The sequence below is a fragment of the Diadema antillarum genome, unplaced genomic scaffold, assembly GCF_040938485.1.
Source record: "Diadema antillarum isolate AM-2024a unplaced genomic scaffold, OU_Dant_1.0 seq00001855_RagTag, whole genome shotgun sequence".
In the NCBI taxonomy this organism is placed as follows: domain Eukaryota; kingdom Metazoa; phylum Echinodermata; class Echinoidea; order Diadematoida; family Diadematidae; genus Diadema; species Diadema antillarum.
In genome coordinates this window covers 106209-123303 of record NW_027272527.1, presented here as the reverse complement: position 1 = coordinate 123303, position 17095 = coordinate 106209, and the positions used below count along the sequence as shown (strand labels likewise).

At 39.8% G+C, this 17095-nt stretch overlaps 2 protein-coding genes across 2 annotated transcripts in view; both read left to right on the top strand.

The window, feature by feature from the left end:
• Window positions 1-17095, top strand: part of LOC139712776 (transcription elongation regulator 1-like) — a 40244-nt gene that overhangs the window by 2583 nt on the left and 20566 nt on the right. The window contains exons 2-6 of the mRNA XM_071624567.1: window positions 12083-12320; window positions 13673-13945; window positions 14309-14519; window positions 14973-15239; window positions 16436-16629. Of these exons, the coding sequence (XP_071480668.1) occupies window positions 12083-12320; window positions 13673-13945; window positions 14309-14519; window positions 14973-15239; window positions 16436-16629 (1183 nt within the window). The remainder of the gene's footprint in view (window positions 1-12082; window positions 12321-13672; window positions 13946-14308; window positions 14520-14972; window positions 15240-16435; window positions 16630-17095) is intronic.
• On the top strand, window positions 4522-5653 carry LOC139712777 (uncharacterized). Its single transcript, XM_071624568.1, has one exon. The coding sequence runs from the start codon at window positions 4787-4789 to the stop codon at window positions 5651-5653; it is 867 nt and encodes a 288-aa protein (XP_071480669.1). The 5' UTR covers window positions 4522-4786.

The window sequence follows — 17095 nt, the reverse complement described above, 5'->3', positions numbered from 1 at the left end:
TTTTCGGCATACTTCCTATAAGATCCTAGAGTATATAGTAAAAAGTTTTGCGGACCATTTAATACAAGTATTCCAGAGTTGACGATACTCCCAGAGCTAGTCAATCCTGCGTAACTTTGCCTCCGAATGTAGTAAGAAAGTAGAATATGTACTTCAATCTCAATCCAAAAGGACAGGAGTTGAAAACATGAGTATGAATTATAACATTCTCCTTACAGGACAATATAGGTTAGGCCACAATTCAAACGGCCGCGGTTGTTGTAGGGTAAGGCACGAGTAATAAGGCCGGCTGTAAGTGTGTAGTCTAGGCAACCAGTTCGATGAGTTGCTGATGGGAGACAGGAAAATCAATAAACATGGCAGTGTGGCTTAAGCCTAAGAAATAAGTTATGGCAGATTAAAACTAAGTTACGAATTAACAAGGTTTTTGACAATTTGCTGGAACACCACTTGGTCACTTTTTTCCCTTGTTGTATACAGGGTAAAAAGCCCCCGAAAAACAAAAATGTCTGTGACAAAAAGTGGACCTTTTGAAAATTTGGGGGGGGGGGGGGTCGTACAACCCTCCCGACCCCCCCCCCCCCTTGCATACACCCATGCTGAGTGAGGTGAAGCTGTATCATTCTGACTTCCATAGCTGCAGCTATACCATAGCCAGTTACTTGATAGCTAGATGGGCAGTTCGGCGAAATGACGCTGTGCTGTCGGTGTCGATATCAGTATTATCACTACCCCCCCCCCAATTTCTAAACAATTTCTAAACTGCATCAGAATGTCAGTCTACATGCTTATTTTTGCTAAAGGGCAAATCCAGACCAAAATTGTCATTATTTCATAAACGAGAGATGGTATACGCTGCAAGAAAATCGAGCAAGCTCAATTCCCACTTTGCTATACTATTCGCAGCTATTCGGTACTTTCGAATAGTGTCCTCTTATGTGAACCGGTGTGAGGAAATCCTATCGTTCGATTCAAGCTATTCACGTGCCCTTGAAAACAAGCCTCGAATACCTGAATAGTATACTTCTATGTGAACGCAGCCTCACTGTATCAGTCCTGGAAACCAGCTCATGAGGCCTGCTCCCTGTACGAGCACTCCTTGATCCTCCGCCTCACAAAGCCTCCGGAGAGCCTCATGACGCTCCCGGGGAGAGAGACTCATGAAGCTCCCTGTTCACTTTTAGTTCATCTCACATCTGACATATAGATTTAACTTGTCACAACTTTGCACGGTGATTTCTTCTTACAGTATACACACATGTCCACTATCCATCAAATTCAAAGATGCCCATGATGAAAAGAAAAAAAATCTGTAGACTAGAACCCGTTTTTTTTATGCCTCCGCCACGAAGTGGTGCCGGAGGCATTACGTTTTCGGGTTGTCCGTCCGTACGTCCGTCCGCTTTCGTTTACGCGATAACTCGAGTAATATTTACTGAAATTTTACCAAACTTGGTCCAAGTATGAAGTATGATGGGGCAATGATTCGATTAGATTTTGGGTGAAATCGGCTAAAGGTCAAAGGTCAAGGTCAAATCATGAAATTGTATCCGTTTACGCGATAACTCAAGACTGTATGGAGCAAATTTCACCAAACTTTGTTGGAGGATGATGTATTATGGGACAATTACTTGATTAGTTTTTCAGTGAAATCGGACAGAGGTCAAAGGTCAAAGATCAAGGTCAAATCCTAAAATTTATCTGTTTACGTGATAACTCAAAACTGGATGAAGCAGCTTTCACCAAACTTGGTGCAAGGATGATGTATGATGGGACAATTAGTTGAGTAGATTCTAGTGACATTGACAAGAGGTCAAAGGTCAAAAGGTTAAGGTCAAATGCTAAAAATGTTGCTATTTCCCCCATATCTATGCAATGCCCGCAGTTATTTTCTTGAAACTTAGTGTAGACATGTACTACTGCGTAAAGATTCTCCAGAGAGAGTTTCATGTCATAAGGCCAAAGGTCAAAAGGTCAAAGGTTAGGTGAAAATGTTGCAATATCACTTTTCTCGCAAATGGTTCAATGTATCTTCATGGAACTTGGTACATATCCATGTACTGACTGGCAGGGATTATCTAGGGAATTTAGGGGTCATGGGTCAATAGTCAGGGGTCAAAGGTCAAGGCCAACTCCTCAAAATATTACTATTTTCCTCATATACTAGTATATGCAATGATTGCATTATTAGTTTTAAAATTTAATATATGTACATGTATTACTTAATGGAGATTCTCTTGGAAATTTCCAGCCAGAAGGTCAAAGGTCAGGATTAAATGAAAAAAAAAGAGATATATTTTGTACTGTAATTACACTCTTTCTTCATACCTTGAAAATTATACTCAATGCATAAACTTATAATAAGGTCGGTCAGAAGTCAAGTAAAAATTTTCAATTCCCCAAATATGTGTACCTGCACTCTTTAATAGACAATAGCAAACCCAGTTCGTGGAAAGTGAACATTCAAGATATTTCTGACAAAACCTATTATTTCGATATTTTGCCAGTTATGTGAAACTGTCATCACACATTGTGAAGACATTGTACTATACACCTATTGGGAGAATCATGCATTATGGCGAAGGCATCAGTCGCTGTAGCGACATTTCTAGTTTTTTTTTAAACAATCAAGTTTTAATCAACCAATGCACAGCGACCCATCGAAACACGGACGCCAGCGGGTTCGCTCAGTGCAAGGCTGCCGCACCTAGTGGACTGATCCGACTATATTTTCGGTGCTTTTTTCTGCGGCTCTCACCTCTTCGGGCACGAATCAGCCTCATGAAGCTAATCATGAAGTCTGACATCTTTTTACAAATATTTGTAACGAGAAAAATAAAATCGGTACTAACCTGATCTTGTCTTCCCGATTACTATTCCACGCTGATAGAGTAGGTGGGTGCTCCATTTTGTTAGCAAACTAATCACTTTGTAGGTATGACGGGTTCACTTTCTTTGTCAGTTCTGCCGTCCGCTAACCTTTAGCTTGGGCGCTTTTTCTGGGATCATCCCGTGATGCGACGTCACATTACATTGCGCATCCAACACATACATACAGTGCACAAGCTGTGAGATTTTCAGAGCGAGCTTGTGCACCCAATGGAGGATAGCACATTTTTGTAAATTTTAAATACTTGTAGGTGGGTAAACTATATTGTTGTACATTTTTTTTTTTTTTGTGCGTGAGTGGGGGGGGGGGGGGGGGGGAGTGGTGAAAGTTATTCAATCTGAGGTAAAAATTTTCAATAGCAGTGCAAGGCATTATTAGACTTTTGAGGTGATACTGTTATTACAATGTACCTCATTAATTTGCATATTAATTAGTATGTGGCTGTCACAAATTCTGCTGGATGAAAGCATGTTTACCTAGTTGTGATAGCAATCTAATAAAGTCCTCAGTCAATTTTGTCTGATTTTTTTTTTATGAAACTCTTGGTGCACCTCTGGCTTATAGTATTTTTACCAGTGTCAAAGTGAAAGGGAGTGGAATCGAATGTCAAAGCTCCTGCAAACTGGAATTGATGAGTGCATGTTGTGTAATATGTTGTGTATACAAATGTACCTTTCATACCTCTCAACGCAAGAGAATATACAATTGTATGGACGCAGTCCTCTGTGGAGATTTTGTTCTGGGTATTCATTTTCATGAGGAAAAAAAGCTGCAGTGAATGTCTGCCATGTACAAGGACAATAAAGACAATCTCTGTCACAAAACATATACAAACTGTACATTGTAGATACTCTGTACACAAAATATCCAAGAGTAATTCTGACATTACAATAAAGCTTCTCTCACTACTTAATGGCAGTCCTCTGAAGAACTCTCAGTTCACACTCTTTTGAGTTGCAACTTTCTGTTTCTTTCAAAATCACATACAGTAATTGTGTATTCACATGTACATTGTATACAATGTTTGGATCTTGAAGAGGACACAGGCTATTATAGGTGTGAAAATGATACTTGTATGACTACCACGTTCTGTAGGCACTGTTCACTTCTGGCAGACATTTCCTTGTGCCTATTGATGACATGAGTTTACACATTGCACATTGTACATACATGTACACTACAGTGTACATGTACAAATCCTGTTGTCTTTGTAGTTCATGATGAACTTAATCTTGTGTGCATTTGCTCTTAAACAGCATTATTTACCGTATGCAGTTAAAACAAAAACCCAGCTATAGTGCTTCAAAATAGTTCTAAAATGTGAGTTAGGGATAGAAACAACCAAGGGGTGTACGAAATATAATCAATGTTCAGATTTGCAAAATGTTAACAATTGTTATAATAAAACGCTGACATCCATTCAGCAGTGTGTTCTCATTACATTGTATGAATGTTTATGCGTACAACTTGTTTGACTTCTTTTATTTTAATGTACATGTGCAACTAGAGTTTGACATGATGGCAGGTGAGATTAGTCATCTGTGTTATATTTGCTAACTAGTCCAGTTGTCTTCCACATGTTCAGCAAGACTTCAGTGGACTTCGGATATTTTAGCAGGAATATGATTTGAAGGCAGGGACGTCTATGACCTCGAAACAAGAATGGAGTCTGTAGAGTTTGAGAAACATCTGACTGATCGCTTCATTCCGTAATACTGCTGTACCATGCTTCTATTTAAATGTCTTCAGGGAGGAAGTAGAGTGTTGACTTTGAGCGGATGTGTATCAAGTTAGGCATACAACTTTACTGAGGAAACTGTGAGGAAGGTGACCGAAGTGACCAATTCATCCATCATTTTCTTGCTCTGCAGAGAAGACGGAGAGGAGGACAGAGAAATGAAGGCAGACCCAAATTGGGAACCGAAATGGGATGACAGTGAAACTGGAGACGCTAGTTATCTTGTGCTGGAGGAAGATGAGCAGGGAGCAGCTGACGAAGCAATGGAAGCCTCCATGGACCACGACAACATATCTCATGATTCAGAAGAGTCTGGCCTTCTTGCGTTCAACGGGAAGGCACATAGTGTGCAACCAATTGATGGAGAAGGGTACATGTGTAAAGAGTGCGGGGCATGGTACAGGCACCGCCAATCCCTCAACTCTCACATTCAGGATCAGCACCAAGGCAAGCGATTCAAGTGCCCAAAGTGCTCTTACAGCACTAACCGCCGCCATGACCTGTTCCGGCACGACGGGCAAGTCCACAGGGAGGGCAAGAAGGGGCTCCCGCGGAACAGAATCATCACTCCAAAGTTGTATGCGAGCGTTGCAGCCATGCAGAAGGCAAAGCGGGCAACGAGGACATCCACAAAGACATCCACAGCAGTAGCAGTAGCAGCAGCAGCAGCAGAGCCTGCCTCATCCTCCCAGCCCGCCTCATCCTCCCAGCCCGCCTCATCCTCCCAGCCCGGTCCGTCAAGCCCCGCATCGGCCCAGCCAACCGACCCTGGCGGTGTCCAGCCCCTGGTTGTTGTCAGCGACGGCATGCAGGGTGCCGTGTATTCCGCTGCCTCGTCTCCCCAGCTTGATCAGGGTGGCACCAGGTGGCCGGAAGACGAAACCAATGGAAAGCAGCACAGTCAGACAGAGACCTTTGAACACCAGCTGCCCAGTGGGGCGATTTTCAGGCGCATTACAGAAGTGACATTCTTTCCAGATGGACGTATAAGAGAAACGCGAACAGAGGAATATGAAATGCCATGACATATCAACGTAAATTTATTTCCACTAAAGCTTGAAAGTTGCATTGTATATTATTTTGTGAAGGCAAATTTTTTCACAATCATATAATTTCAGATGTACCCTTGTACATTGCGAGTAAATATGTACAATTGGTACATGTACATGTACATATATTTTCATACAAAGTGTAAATATTTTGGAACATACACAGGCTGGCATCAAAGTAGTATGTGGCTGACAAGTTCAGTGAACTTTGATGGGGTTGTGTACTTTTAGTTGATGCCTACATTGAACACACAGGATGAAAATGCAGTGTTGGTGGTGAAACATGTGATGTGAGGTAGAATAAAAGAAAGAGAAAGTTCAGCACAGTAGAACATTTAAAAGGGAAAGTAAACATTTTGTAAGACATATTGAAGAGATAAAAAGTCAACACCTCCATGAATATTGTCGATGACAAAAATAGTGTTTTGGTGATTTTGTTTGAGGAATACCAACCAAGAGGCTCTTGAATGGCTTTCAGTGACTGTAAGTTTTGGTATATTCATGTTGGTCCATATCTTTTTGTTTTTGTTTTTTTGTTTGTTTTCATATGTAGAGAAGCCGTCTACTTGATATTTTGCAGATAAGAGAACAGGAATGAGAATTCAAAGAAAGACGACCTCTGATGATCCACATGTGCATTATGACTAAGAATGTTTATGGGTTGTAATGCCTACTACAGCTGTAAGCATGATCAGCGCATGAGGTGTCTATTTGATGTCAAGAGGAGAAGCATTATCAATCCCCAGTGATCATAGAAAAGCTAAACAAGACATGTTGTGGCTTTGCATAATAGACGAGATGATGATTGCATGTGCACAAAGCCACAAAACGTCCAGGGTAGCTATGGTTACAAGCAATTGCAACATTTAGCTCCCCCTACATTGTTGCAAAATGTGATGGAAAAGCAAGTGAGGTTGAAAACCAAGATGAATAAAAATGTGGGAAAAGAAAAACAAGCTGCATCTTTAAATGCAGTTCAATGTCAATCATGGAACATATGTACAAGTACTTTGTAGATGTATTTTCAATCTTTTTACACCATATATCGAATCATCTACTGTACACATTGATAAAATCTAAGATGAAATTTACTGGCTCTGCATGAGTTTGTTCATCTCTAAGGGATGTAAAAGGTTTTTAGATTCAAGTCTTTTACATATTGTAAGAAGATTCATATATTTTTGTGTGCTTTTTGATGTCTTTGATCATGAAAGCAAACCAATAATTATATGTAGGGATTGTATACTACCTAGGGTGTGTTACTGAAAATGCATTCATGACATTAATTCACAAAACAAAAATCAAACAAGCCTCATCACAAAATTGCAATTTATTTATCAAAATGTTCAGATATTACATATTAATCTACGATATGTTTTGATTTGTACATCTTGTTAAAATGCCCAGAGATTAGCTGTGATTGTCTGGTTATATCATGTTTCTGTTCAAATTGAATGAGAAATAGTTTTTAAAAAAAGTCCTGAGAAAGTGATTTTCTCAAGATGCTGCAATTAAATAGGTACATTTTGTAGTTGATTTCAGTTGGTACAACATGTATGTTTGATATACAATGTACATTGTACATAGAACAATTTCCCTTTTTGCATATCTTTAAATTTACAATGTATGTGTGATGAGTTGAAAAGAAAGAATAATGGAGACAAATCACAGTTTAAATACTACTTTGATCATGAACAGTAGAATAATTAGTGCCAGTGGTTAATGATATTTACCATTCAATGGACAGCATACAATGTCCTACAAGAGTCCTCAGTATTATCTTTTATTAAGGAATATAAAAGAATGAAATACAAGTGTATTCTATATATTTATTTATTATCATGTATGGATAGAATTTTCCCTCAAAAAGAGTTTCAGGTACAGTCAAACCTGCCTTAGCGGCCACCTGTCTATAGCGACCACCTGTCTATAGCGGCCACTGAATAATCCCCCTGAGAGAAAAGTCCTGTCAAAGACCCTGTGTATAGCGGCCACCTGTTTTAACGTGGCCAGCGGCCTCAAATTTTGTTTCCCACTGTAGATTTTAACCTGTCTACAGCGGCCAAAAACCCAATGGAGCCGTTGCCGTGCGGATAATTCAACGTGCTTTTCTGCTTTGTAGCCGTGCGGGCAATGTTCAGTGATCGCCACCGCTGCATTCATCCCTCATTCAGTCATGATAATGCACTAGTGTTAAGCTTTCTTCACGACAATACACATACTACTGTGCAACAATTTCAATTACACTGTCATGGTTAAATGCATGAAACACACGGTGTGTGCATACATACACACATACATGTACATGTAAGGATACAACGATGATACATGTACATGTAAGCAATGCACACAAAAAAGGATTACCTGTCTATAGCGGCCACCTGTCTATAACGGCCACTTTTTCCGTCTCCCTTCGGGTGGCTGCTATAGACAGGTTTGACTGTACATAATACATGTACAAAGTTGAAGTAACAAGAAGGTTTGACAGTAGCATGGTTGTAATTTATACATAATCGTATATTTAGCAAATCGTGACTTCCCAAAAATTTCGTGAGTGGTTAAATGTGCGATCATGGAGTACTGAATTGAGAAGTATGCATGCAAGTTCACATTCATGTCAGGATGTGAGTTCATATTTTCTTGTGTTTTTAAATTTGCAAATCTTGCCTAATTTGCTAAATTCAAGAAAATAAGAGTCTCACGAAATATTTTCCATACAACTATGTACAACTCTATGTTGTATGTTAATAAGCATTAAAGCAACAAACTGCTAATGACATGAGCTGTCAGAAGTTAAAAAAAAAATTACACAAAGTAGACATTCTTGTGTAATTTGTAAGTGCCAAATATGCAGCATTATGTTATTAATGGGGTTTTCTCAATTCCATATTTTTCACCATCCTCTTGAAAAAAATATGTACCTAAGTTAAAAAAAATGGTTGAGCCATTTTCACATGTGGATCAGATGTTGAGTGCTGTTGCGTGCTTACAAATGTACAGCTATGCGTACAGTGTGCAGTGGAACATCACTGTAAAGAGACCAGATGTAACAAAACCCTTTTATAGTGTACAGTGTGACTTTGCAAATCCAAACTCTGTATACATCTATTTCTTTGTTTTTGTACCCTTATTTATAGTGAGAAACCTCACATAGTCACATGAGGTAATGGTCATGGTTTTTAGGCCCTAGTGAGCTTACACACATTTTTTTTTTTCTTTTTGTCCAAGAATTTTCGTGGCGTTATAGAGAAAATTCGACGTATAATGTAAGGGACTTTGACTTGAAAATTGTGTGCAGTTGATTGTGTTTGTGAATCTTGTGATAAAAGCATCAGAGCTGTGTGAAAACATGTACATGTACAGTGGGTGTCAGCAGAAGATTATACAAGCATGAATATGATTTGCCTGGATATGATTTTATACCACTTTGAAATGACAGTTGAGTGTGTTCATCTTTGTGTTGGTGGTACGAAAAATGCAATTTATATACATGTTAGAGGGAAGAAAAGTATACGGCTGTGCAGTTACAGAGAGTTTCAGTATGTAAATGTACACTATTGAAGCCTGGATGATGGTACATTGTACACTGAATACAGCTTTATGTCTCCATGTGTGATACTTCCCAGAATATTTTTTCTTGAAAATAAAGTAAAGCTATGTACAACTTAAGTGACAGGAGGAATAAAACATTGAAAGATATGCACCACATGAAACAAAATGTATGCTTGTCTTCCAGATGATTTTTGTGTACAATATGTAGCATACACTACAGGGTGTTTATGTCCATTGTACAATGATATTGCCTTGCTGCTGTGGATGTTAGAATGTCACCTGCAGTACTGGTAGGTACTTGTGGCTTTTGCATAACGTTTTACGTTCAACGATGTGTTTGCATATATGTGTTTGTGTGTGTGTGTGTGTGTGTTTCATGCTTGTAACAGGTTTTTTTTTTTATGTGGCTACTATTAAAGCAAGCAATACAGTAAACCTTGCCTAAGTCAAATCTATTTGGACTGGAAAAATAGTTTTGACTTAAAAGAAATTTGACTTATGAGGGATCAAAATCAATAGAATGCATGTATTATGAGAAGAGGGCTTGAAAAGACCTTTAACTTTGATGATTATTTGACGTATGCGAGGTTGACTTTAACAAGGTTGACTGTACTTCTAAGCAAGCAACCAATAGACCGATGGCTTTGGGTTATATTGTTGTAAACACAACAAGGAGCTGTCAAACCGTAGAGGAAATTGAGGGGAAGTTGGAGGGAAAATGTTTGTGTACCTGTGTGTCTGTATTTGTGTTTTTGTGTGTGTGTACATGTGTGCATGTACAGTGTATGTGTATCTGTTTTTCTGTATGGCTGGCTGTCTGACAGTGCATACCATATTCGTGACTGCAATGTACAGTGTAGATAGATATTTTGTTTTAGTTTTATACAGTAACTGCTGACCATGGATTCTTTGGTTGCTGCGTAAATATGATAGAGTAAAAAGAGTTGTGGAGTTTGGTGCGTAGTGTTACATACTACATTTTATACAATTATACATACATTCAGGGGTAAGCACGTAATGCCCATTCTCCATTCTTAAACTTCCTCAGTATGGAAATAAAAACAAACAAACATGAGGACCTGTCTGCTTCACATTCAAGTGAAAGCTAGCAAAGCATCTATGTCAATACCATACAGCATGCAGAGGACTTTAAAGGGATGGTACAGTATTGGTGGAGATGAGAATTGGGCTTTTTACTTTTTGCGAGATACCAAGAAAACACATGATATAGTACAGAGCATACCATTTTAAGAGGAATTCAAAGTTTATTTGATGGAAATAGGTTTTGGAATAGCTGAAACATCCAAAAACATAGTAAAACAAAGCAATGTGGGTCCCACACTTAATTAGAATTGCTCTTTTTGGATATCTCGGCCATTTCAAAACCAATTTTCATCAAATTTTCACCATTTCCTTCTTTGTTGAAATGTTTGAATATGTATATATGTAAATATATAATATCTCTTTATTTCTGAAGCGCCATGAGCACTGAAAAGTGAACCTGTGCGCTATACAGTACAAGTAGCCACTATTATTATTATTATTATTATTAAATAAATGTTGTATTCCCCATAGAATTACATGCTCTTTCATATTTCATAAGAGGTTTCTCACTATCTTACCAAAATATGTTAGAAACCTGAAATTAGGTCTCAACCAAAACTGTACGATCCCTTTAATAGTGATGATGATTATGGCAACTGATTGACACATTGCCCTACATTGTATATCGCGTACCACGTAAATCAGTTGCAATGAAAATATCTTGACAGAAGAATTTCATGAATTTGAATAATGATAATAATAGTTGACATATTTATAGCACCTTTCTTCCTGGAAACAAAGCACTATGAGATGTAATCCCTGGTCGCCATAGGAGTTGAAATACATGTACACCCAAGGTAGTGACAGTAAAGTCCAGTGCATGCATAAGGATTTCAAAACAAGTGGGTCTTCATATTTTGTTTGAAGTGAAGTGAAGTGGCTTTGATGAATGGTAAAGACGCACAATCATGCAGTATTGTTTTGCGAACTGTGTGAGAAATTCGGAAGAAAGGAGGAATAGTCTTGCAGCAATTTAATATGTTTTTTATTGATGTACCGTATGTCCCTCAAAAAAATTACAACAGTACTCTCTGCAACGTAATCTTTGATAATAGTGAATCACATTTCAGGGTATGAAACTCTCGTTGCCCACATCTTACAGAAAACCCCATTCGATTTGCTTCAGTGGTCAAAGAGAAATGAGGAATTTTGTAGAGCATATCAAGAATCCCTTCCCTCCAAATTTGGTCTAATGATTCCAAGTGCACCGAAGTGCTAAACTTGGAAGAATCAGACTCATGACATGCTTTACAACAATCCACATTTCTCTGTGACTGCTCAACCAAATTGAATGGGGTTTTCTACAAAATGGAGCTAAGATGTTATATTTCAAGACCCCGAAGTAGCATTTAGATGGTTTAATCATATTGAGTGTTATCAATGCGAAAATCTGATAGTAATTTTTTGGGGGACATACTGTACGTTAACATTGTATTGTTGCCTCTTTTAATTTGTAACTTTGCTCTGTGATGCTTTGATAAAGTGCTAGTTTCCCAAACAGGTATATTCAGTGAAATCAGCGAGATGGGTGAAACAAGCATCAAAAGTTTGAAGAAAAATATGAAATATCCTCTAACCTTATGAATATGTCTTCATATCCATGTGCTGCTCACTCCAGATGAGGAAAACAACTCCATACAGATATTTGTGCTGTCGGTGAATCAATGAGTGTGCTTACACATTTAGAGAAACCTCCACCACTGAGTAATTTGTTCATTGACTGTTATCTGTTGTCTTTTTATTTGACAGGTATAGTGGGTCGCCCACCAATGGAGGCTTCCACCGTGGCCCCCCTCCGCCCCGATTCAGAGGCCCCCCGGGTCAGATGAGGCCTTTCGGGGGACCCCGGCCGAGGGGCCCACCACCAAGGGACTTCCGCAACAGATTTGGAGGACCGCCACCATTCGACCCCCGCTTTGGGCCACCTCCCAGGGACCGGTTTGGCCCTCCGCCACGGGGGCTCCCACCGATGCCTCCAAACATGCAGGTGAGGAGGGACGTACTGACCTTTTACCACACACAGTGAGCCTTTGGCTCAGTGCTGCCATACCGCTGCACCTCCATAGTCACCCCCATAGAACTGAAAGATTTGTCAATTCACATTTATACATTAATTACACCAATTTAATGGGCAATGTGATTGTCGTGGTAGTACATTTCCTTGTGCTTAAACCAAGAGAATATCCACTGTATCTACTAGCCATCAAGCTACTGACAGAAAATGACAAGAAGTTATATGTGACATTTGTTTGCTCTCTGCAGTTTGCAAGTTTATTTCGTGATGATGAAACACGATCAAAATAATTACATATAGTAAAGCTCAAGTCCCTTTATAATGATTGACGTGATGTCTTTCGAAGCCTTAGCAGAAGCATTTTCATTTGCTTTTGTGTGTGTGTGTGTGTGTGTGTTTTGCGATAGGTGTCAAGCATCAATTCTTCTATATTTTGTGTGGTGTGGTTGGTTGCCACACAATTTGCCTGTTATGTGAATTGCATGATAAATCATCAATATGTGATTCCTGTCATGCATAATATGATAAGTTTGATCAATATACATGTAATTATGATTGTGTACAAAGAGAGAGGATTTTCCATACCTGCTTGAAATGGCAGGAATTATGGCCTTTCAGGAATCTTTTATAACAAAAAAAGCATTTTACGGAAATGTGTTTTGCAAAAATAACCAGTTGGAAACGTACAATTGGCTTGATGACCACTGAGTAAAATGAGCAAATGAAAACATGCAAGGCTGTAGCTGGGAATAAATGTTACGACTGTAACTATTTTGTGTCTGAATTTTACACAGGACACTTGTCTGTGCACTTTATATTTGTAAATATACACTCCCATGTTGACCTAACATCTTTTACACTCTTTTCAACCAGTCCAATCCAAATATTGATGGAGAATGCCACACATATTTGCATGAGGCAGAGAATAGATCCAATATGACAGGTAATGTACTGAAACAAATCCAATTGCTACAACATGCATGTCTAGGTTTAGTTCCTGGCATGGATTTCTTTATATCATGGATCTTTGCTTAAAAACTACATGTATGAGTTTTAAACTACATCAATCTCTAACCATTTCTACACACATTTTTTTTTTTTTTTTTTTTACTTCCAGAATCCTTATAGAACAATATTCATTTCTATATATCAGATTTTGATGTTTATTATCATTAAAGAAATTGGTGTAATATTTGTGCTTGTAGAGGAATATATTGGTCAGAATGAATGTTACAAGCAAATACATCAAGATGGCTTGTGATCGTGTAGTTGATGACAGGGGGAATGATGTAAAGGAAACCTTTTCTGTGTGCATCCACCTATAGCCACCAGGAGGACCCATGGGGGGAGGGATGATGCCCCCTCCAGGCATGCCCCCACCGGGTATGCCCCCTTTCTTTCCCCCACCCATGGGAGGCATGCCCCTGCCCCCATTCCAGCCGCCGCCCAGCCACCAGCCAGCCGCGGCCCAGGCTCCAGCCAAGCCCGCTGCAGGCACTCTCACTACGCCACCCCCGGGGATGAGCCCGGCAGTGTTTGCCATCGCCATGGAGCCCAACCAGGACTTCTGGGTGGAGAATGTCACGCCTGAAGGAAAGGTACGCTCCTTTGTGTCTTCTCATTCCTTAAAAAGTGTTTTGCTTGTTTTGGTATGATATTAATGATTCAATATTCATAATTTTGAGTGCGCAATGTTGGGACATTATGTCAGAACATCATAGAACACAGAAAAGTTGTGGGTACAATGCTTGAGAGACAGCCCTTGAATTTTGACTTTATGCAAATGTATGTGTGACATGAGATTAAGGTCGGCACAGTGCAAGGGTTTCCTCTGTTTCAACTTAAAGGCATGATCAGGTAATGTTGGACCATTGTGATGTCATAACTTTGTGTCAGTTATGGCCTTGTGATGTCATAGCTTTGTGATGTCATAGCCTTGTGGTGTCTCTCTGCCCTTCCAGACCTACTTTTTCCACGCCAAGAAGCGGGAGCCAACATGGACCAAGCCAGAGAACGTTCGGGTCATCAAGCAGTCGGACCTGAATGCCATTGCGGCGGCGGCCGGTGTGTCCCAGCAGCAGACGAGCAGTGCGGCCACCTCGACCACCAGCAACACCCAGACCACCACATCTGCAACAGCTGATGCCACTGCAGAGCAGAAGTCATCAACTGGTATATACACACTCAAAAACAGTCCTTTCTGTCTAACCTTTCTTTTGGCAGAGGAACTTTTGCCTAAAATGACTTCAATCAATTTTGGACAAGTAAGCAAGTCTCATATGCAATCATTGAACTGTAAAAATGCATCTGTTTGCATGGTAGCAAGCTTGTCAAAGGTAATCTTGCAGAAATTTCCTCATCTTTGTGCTTTCCTGGTTCTATTCCACTTCTGTTCACTGTGTTTTCCTTAATTTCCAATTTCATGCTACATTTCTTGAGGTTTTGATGTTTAAAGTAGTATTCAGTGCATGGCATTGAAAATGTCCACCTAGATAATGCACTTTTAATTAAGGCACTTCTCAAATTTATGTAGTCAAACAGAGTTGCATGGATTAAAGCAAACTATGTAATGAAGCAGAGATTAAAGGGCAATAAAAGGATAATGATTTTGATATGCTCTTACAGATGCAGCAAAGAGTCCAGCAGCCATGACAGCTGCCTCCCCAGCACAAGCCACCCCGCCCTCTACTCAGGCATCTCCGTCAGCTGGAGGGGGAATGCCCCCGCCCATGAACATGCCCCAGAGCCCCGGACTCCTGCCCCCACCTCAGGGGATGATGCAGCCGCCCATGCGCATGCCACCTCCGGGAATGCTGCCCCCACCCAACTTTGCCTTTCCCGGCAGAATGCCTCTACCAGGGCTGCCAGGAATGCCTCCTATGCCCATGCCAGGTAAGCTCAGAATCTTTGGAGTTAGTCTTGCTTAAACATAGAAATTAAGATGATCATGATAATTATGATCTAATTGTTTGTTACATGTATGTGACTGTGCTTCAACAAAATCAACAACAAGTCGCTTGTCCCAATTTTACTTGACTGAAAATAGGTGAAATGGGTCAACTTAGTCAATCTTAAGTGTTTACGTTTTCTGGAAGAGCAATTCTTCTTTTACATTATTCTTAAGTTTGGGATCATAAATCGAATAGGGAATTATGTTTTCTGCAGTTTTTCTTGGAAACTTTTTTGTAGAGTAGCCTGATTAGTTATGTCTTACAGGCGTCTTTTCATTTCTTAAAAAAAGCCTTTACACACACTTCACTTTCAACTCTAGTAGCTTGAAGAAATGCTGCTATCACATCATATTAGTCACGAATAGAATGTGCTAATAGAGTGTCAGCTTTATCTGATCATCCCTTCATTGTGGTTGTTGCAGAGTTTTACTTCCTGGTTTTTGTCCCATTCACTGCACAGAGCATAGCTTGGTGCGAGATTAGGCACTTTAATGGACCCTAAACTTCAGAGCCTCTTTTCTCATTAAACACTTCTCCAGAGTGTGCTCGTACTATCTTTCTGTTATTTAGGTTAGGAATTTCCACCTGCATTGAGTTATACATCATTTTAAAGCTTAGAATCTGCTCTTTCAGAATCTACCCTTAACTCAAAATCCATGTCTGGTGACTTTTTGATGGTTTTGTGATGCAGGGTCACATATCTGCTATACAAAATAAAACTAGCTGTCCGAGAATATTAAGTTTTGATAATTTGGAAAATTTCATGCATCCTATTTATTCCTGTCCCTGTCCTCAAACAGCATTTGATTCACCATAAGGTAGCTCAGTATAGATGCAGTTTTAAGAAATAAGGATGTTTTGTTCCTGATAGATCTGGAACTTTTTATTCATTCTGTTTCTGCTAAATACATGTCATTTCTTAGAATAAAGTTAGCTTGGATTGGTTGCTCCCTATGCTGGATGTGTTAACGTGCTCAGGAACAAACCTTACACCAATATGAAGCATATAATTTTAACAGGTAATTAAGCCTATCTACTAGTCCCATATATGTTTAATCAAAGAATAGGTCATGCAAATTGAAACTACTTAGACGAGATTTGTGATGATTTGCTGACATAATTTTTTTTTTTTTGTAGGTATGATGCCTCCTCCCCCGAGGATGCCTGGCGGTCCGCCTGGTCTCATGAATCCTGGCATGCCCCTACCAGGAGTCAACATGATGCAGCAATCTTCACAACCACCACCACAACAGCAGCAGCCACAGCAGCAGCCACCACAGCAGCAACAACAGCAGCAACCAGCCTCCTCCCAGCCCTCGCAGAGTGCACAGGTACATATGTATGTGGAGCGTGGGTGACACGACATTTGCTCCTGCGACAGTTGCTCTGGTCATACTTTCTCCAAGTTAGGGATAGGGGTGTGATGGGTTTTAGGATTAGTTTTATGTGAGGATTATGGTTAGGGTTATGTCTGTGGGTAGAATTTATGTTTGGTTTAGCATGCAGATATTTCATAAAAGCAACTGTCTGTCGCATGAGCAAACGTCATGGAACTTGAGTGTGGTTTCTTCATTGATACAGCATTCTTTGGATTTCATGAAATGAAATCCATTTGGTTTTTTATGTGACTGCTATAAAGGAAGTATTGAATGTCTATACGTGAGCAGCCAGGAGGCCAATGGCTTTTAAGTCCCAGCCAAATGACTAGGGGGTGAGGATAAAGTGCATTGCCTAGAGACACAACTGCTGCGCTAGGAGATGTGAACCACCGACATTGTGGTTGGTATTTTGTGGTCA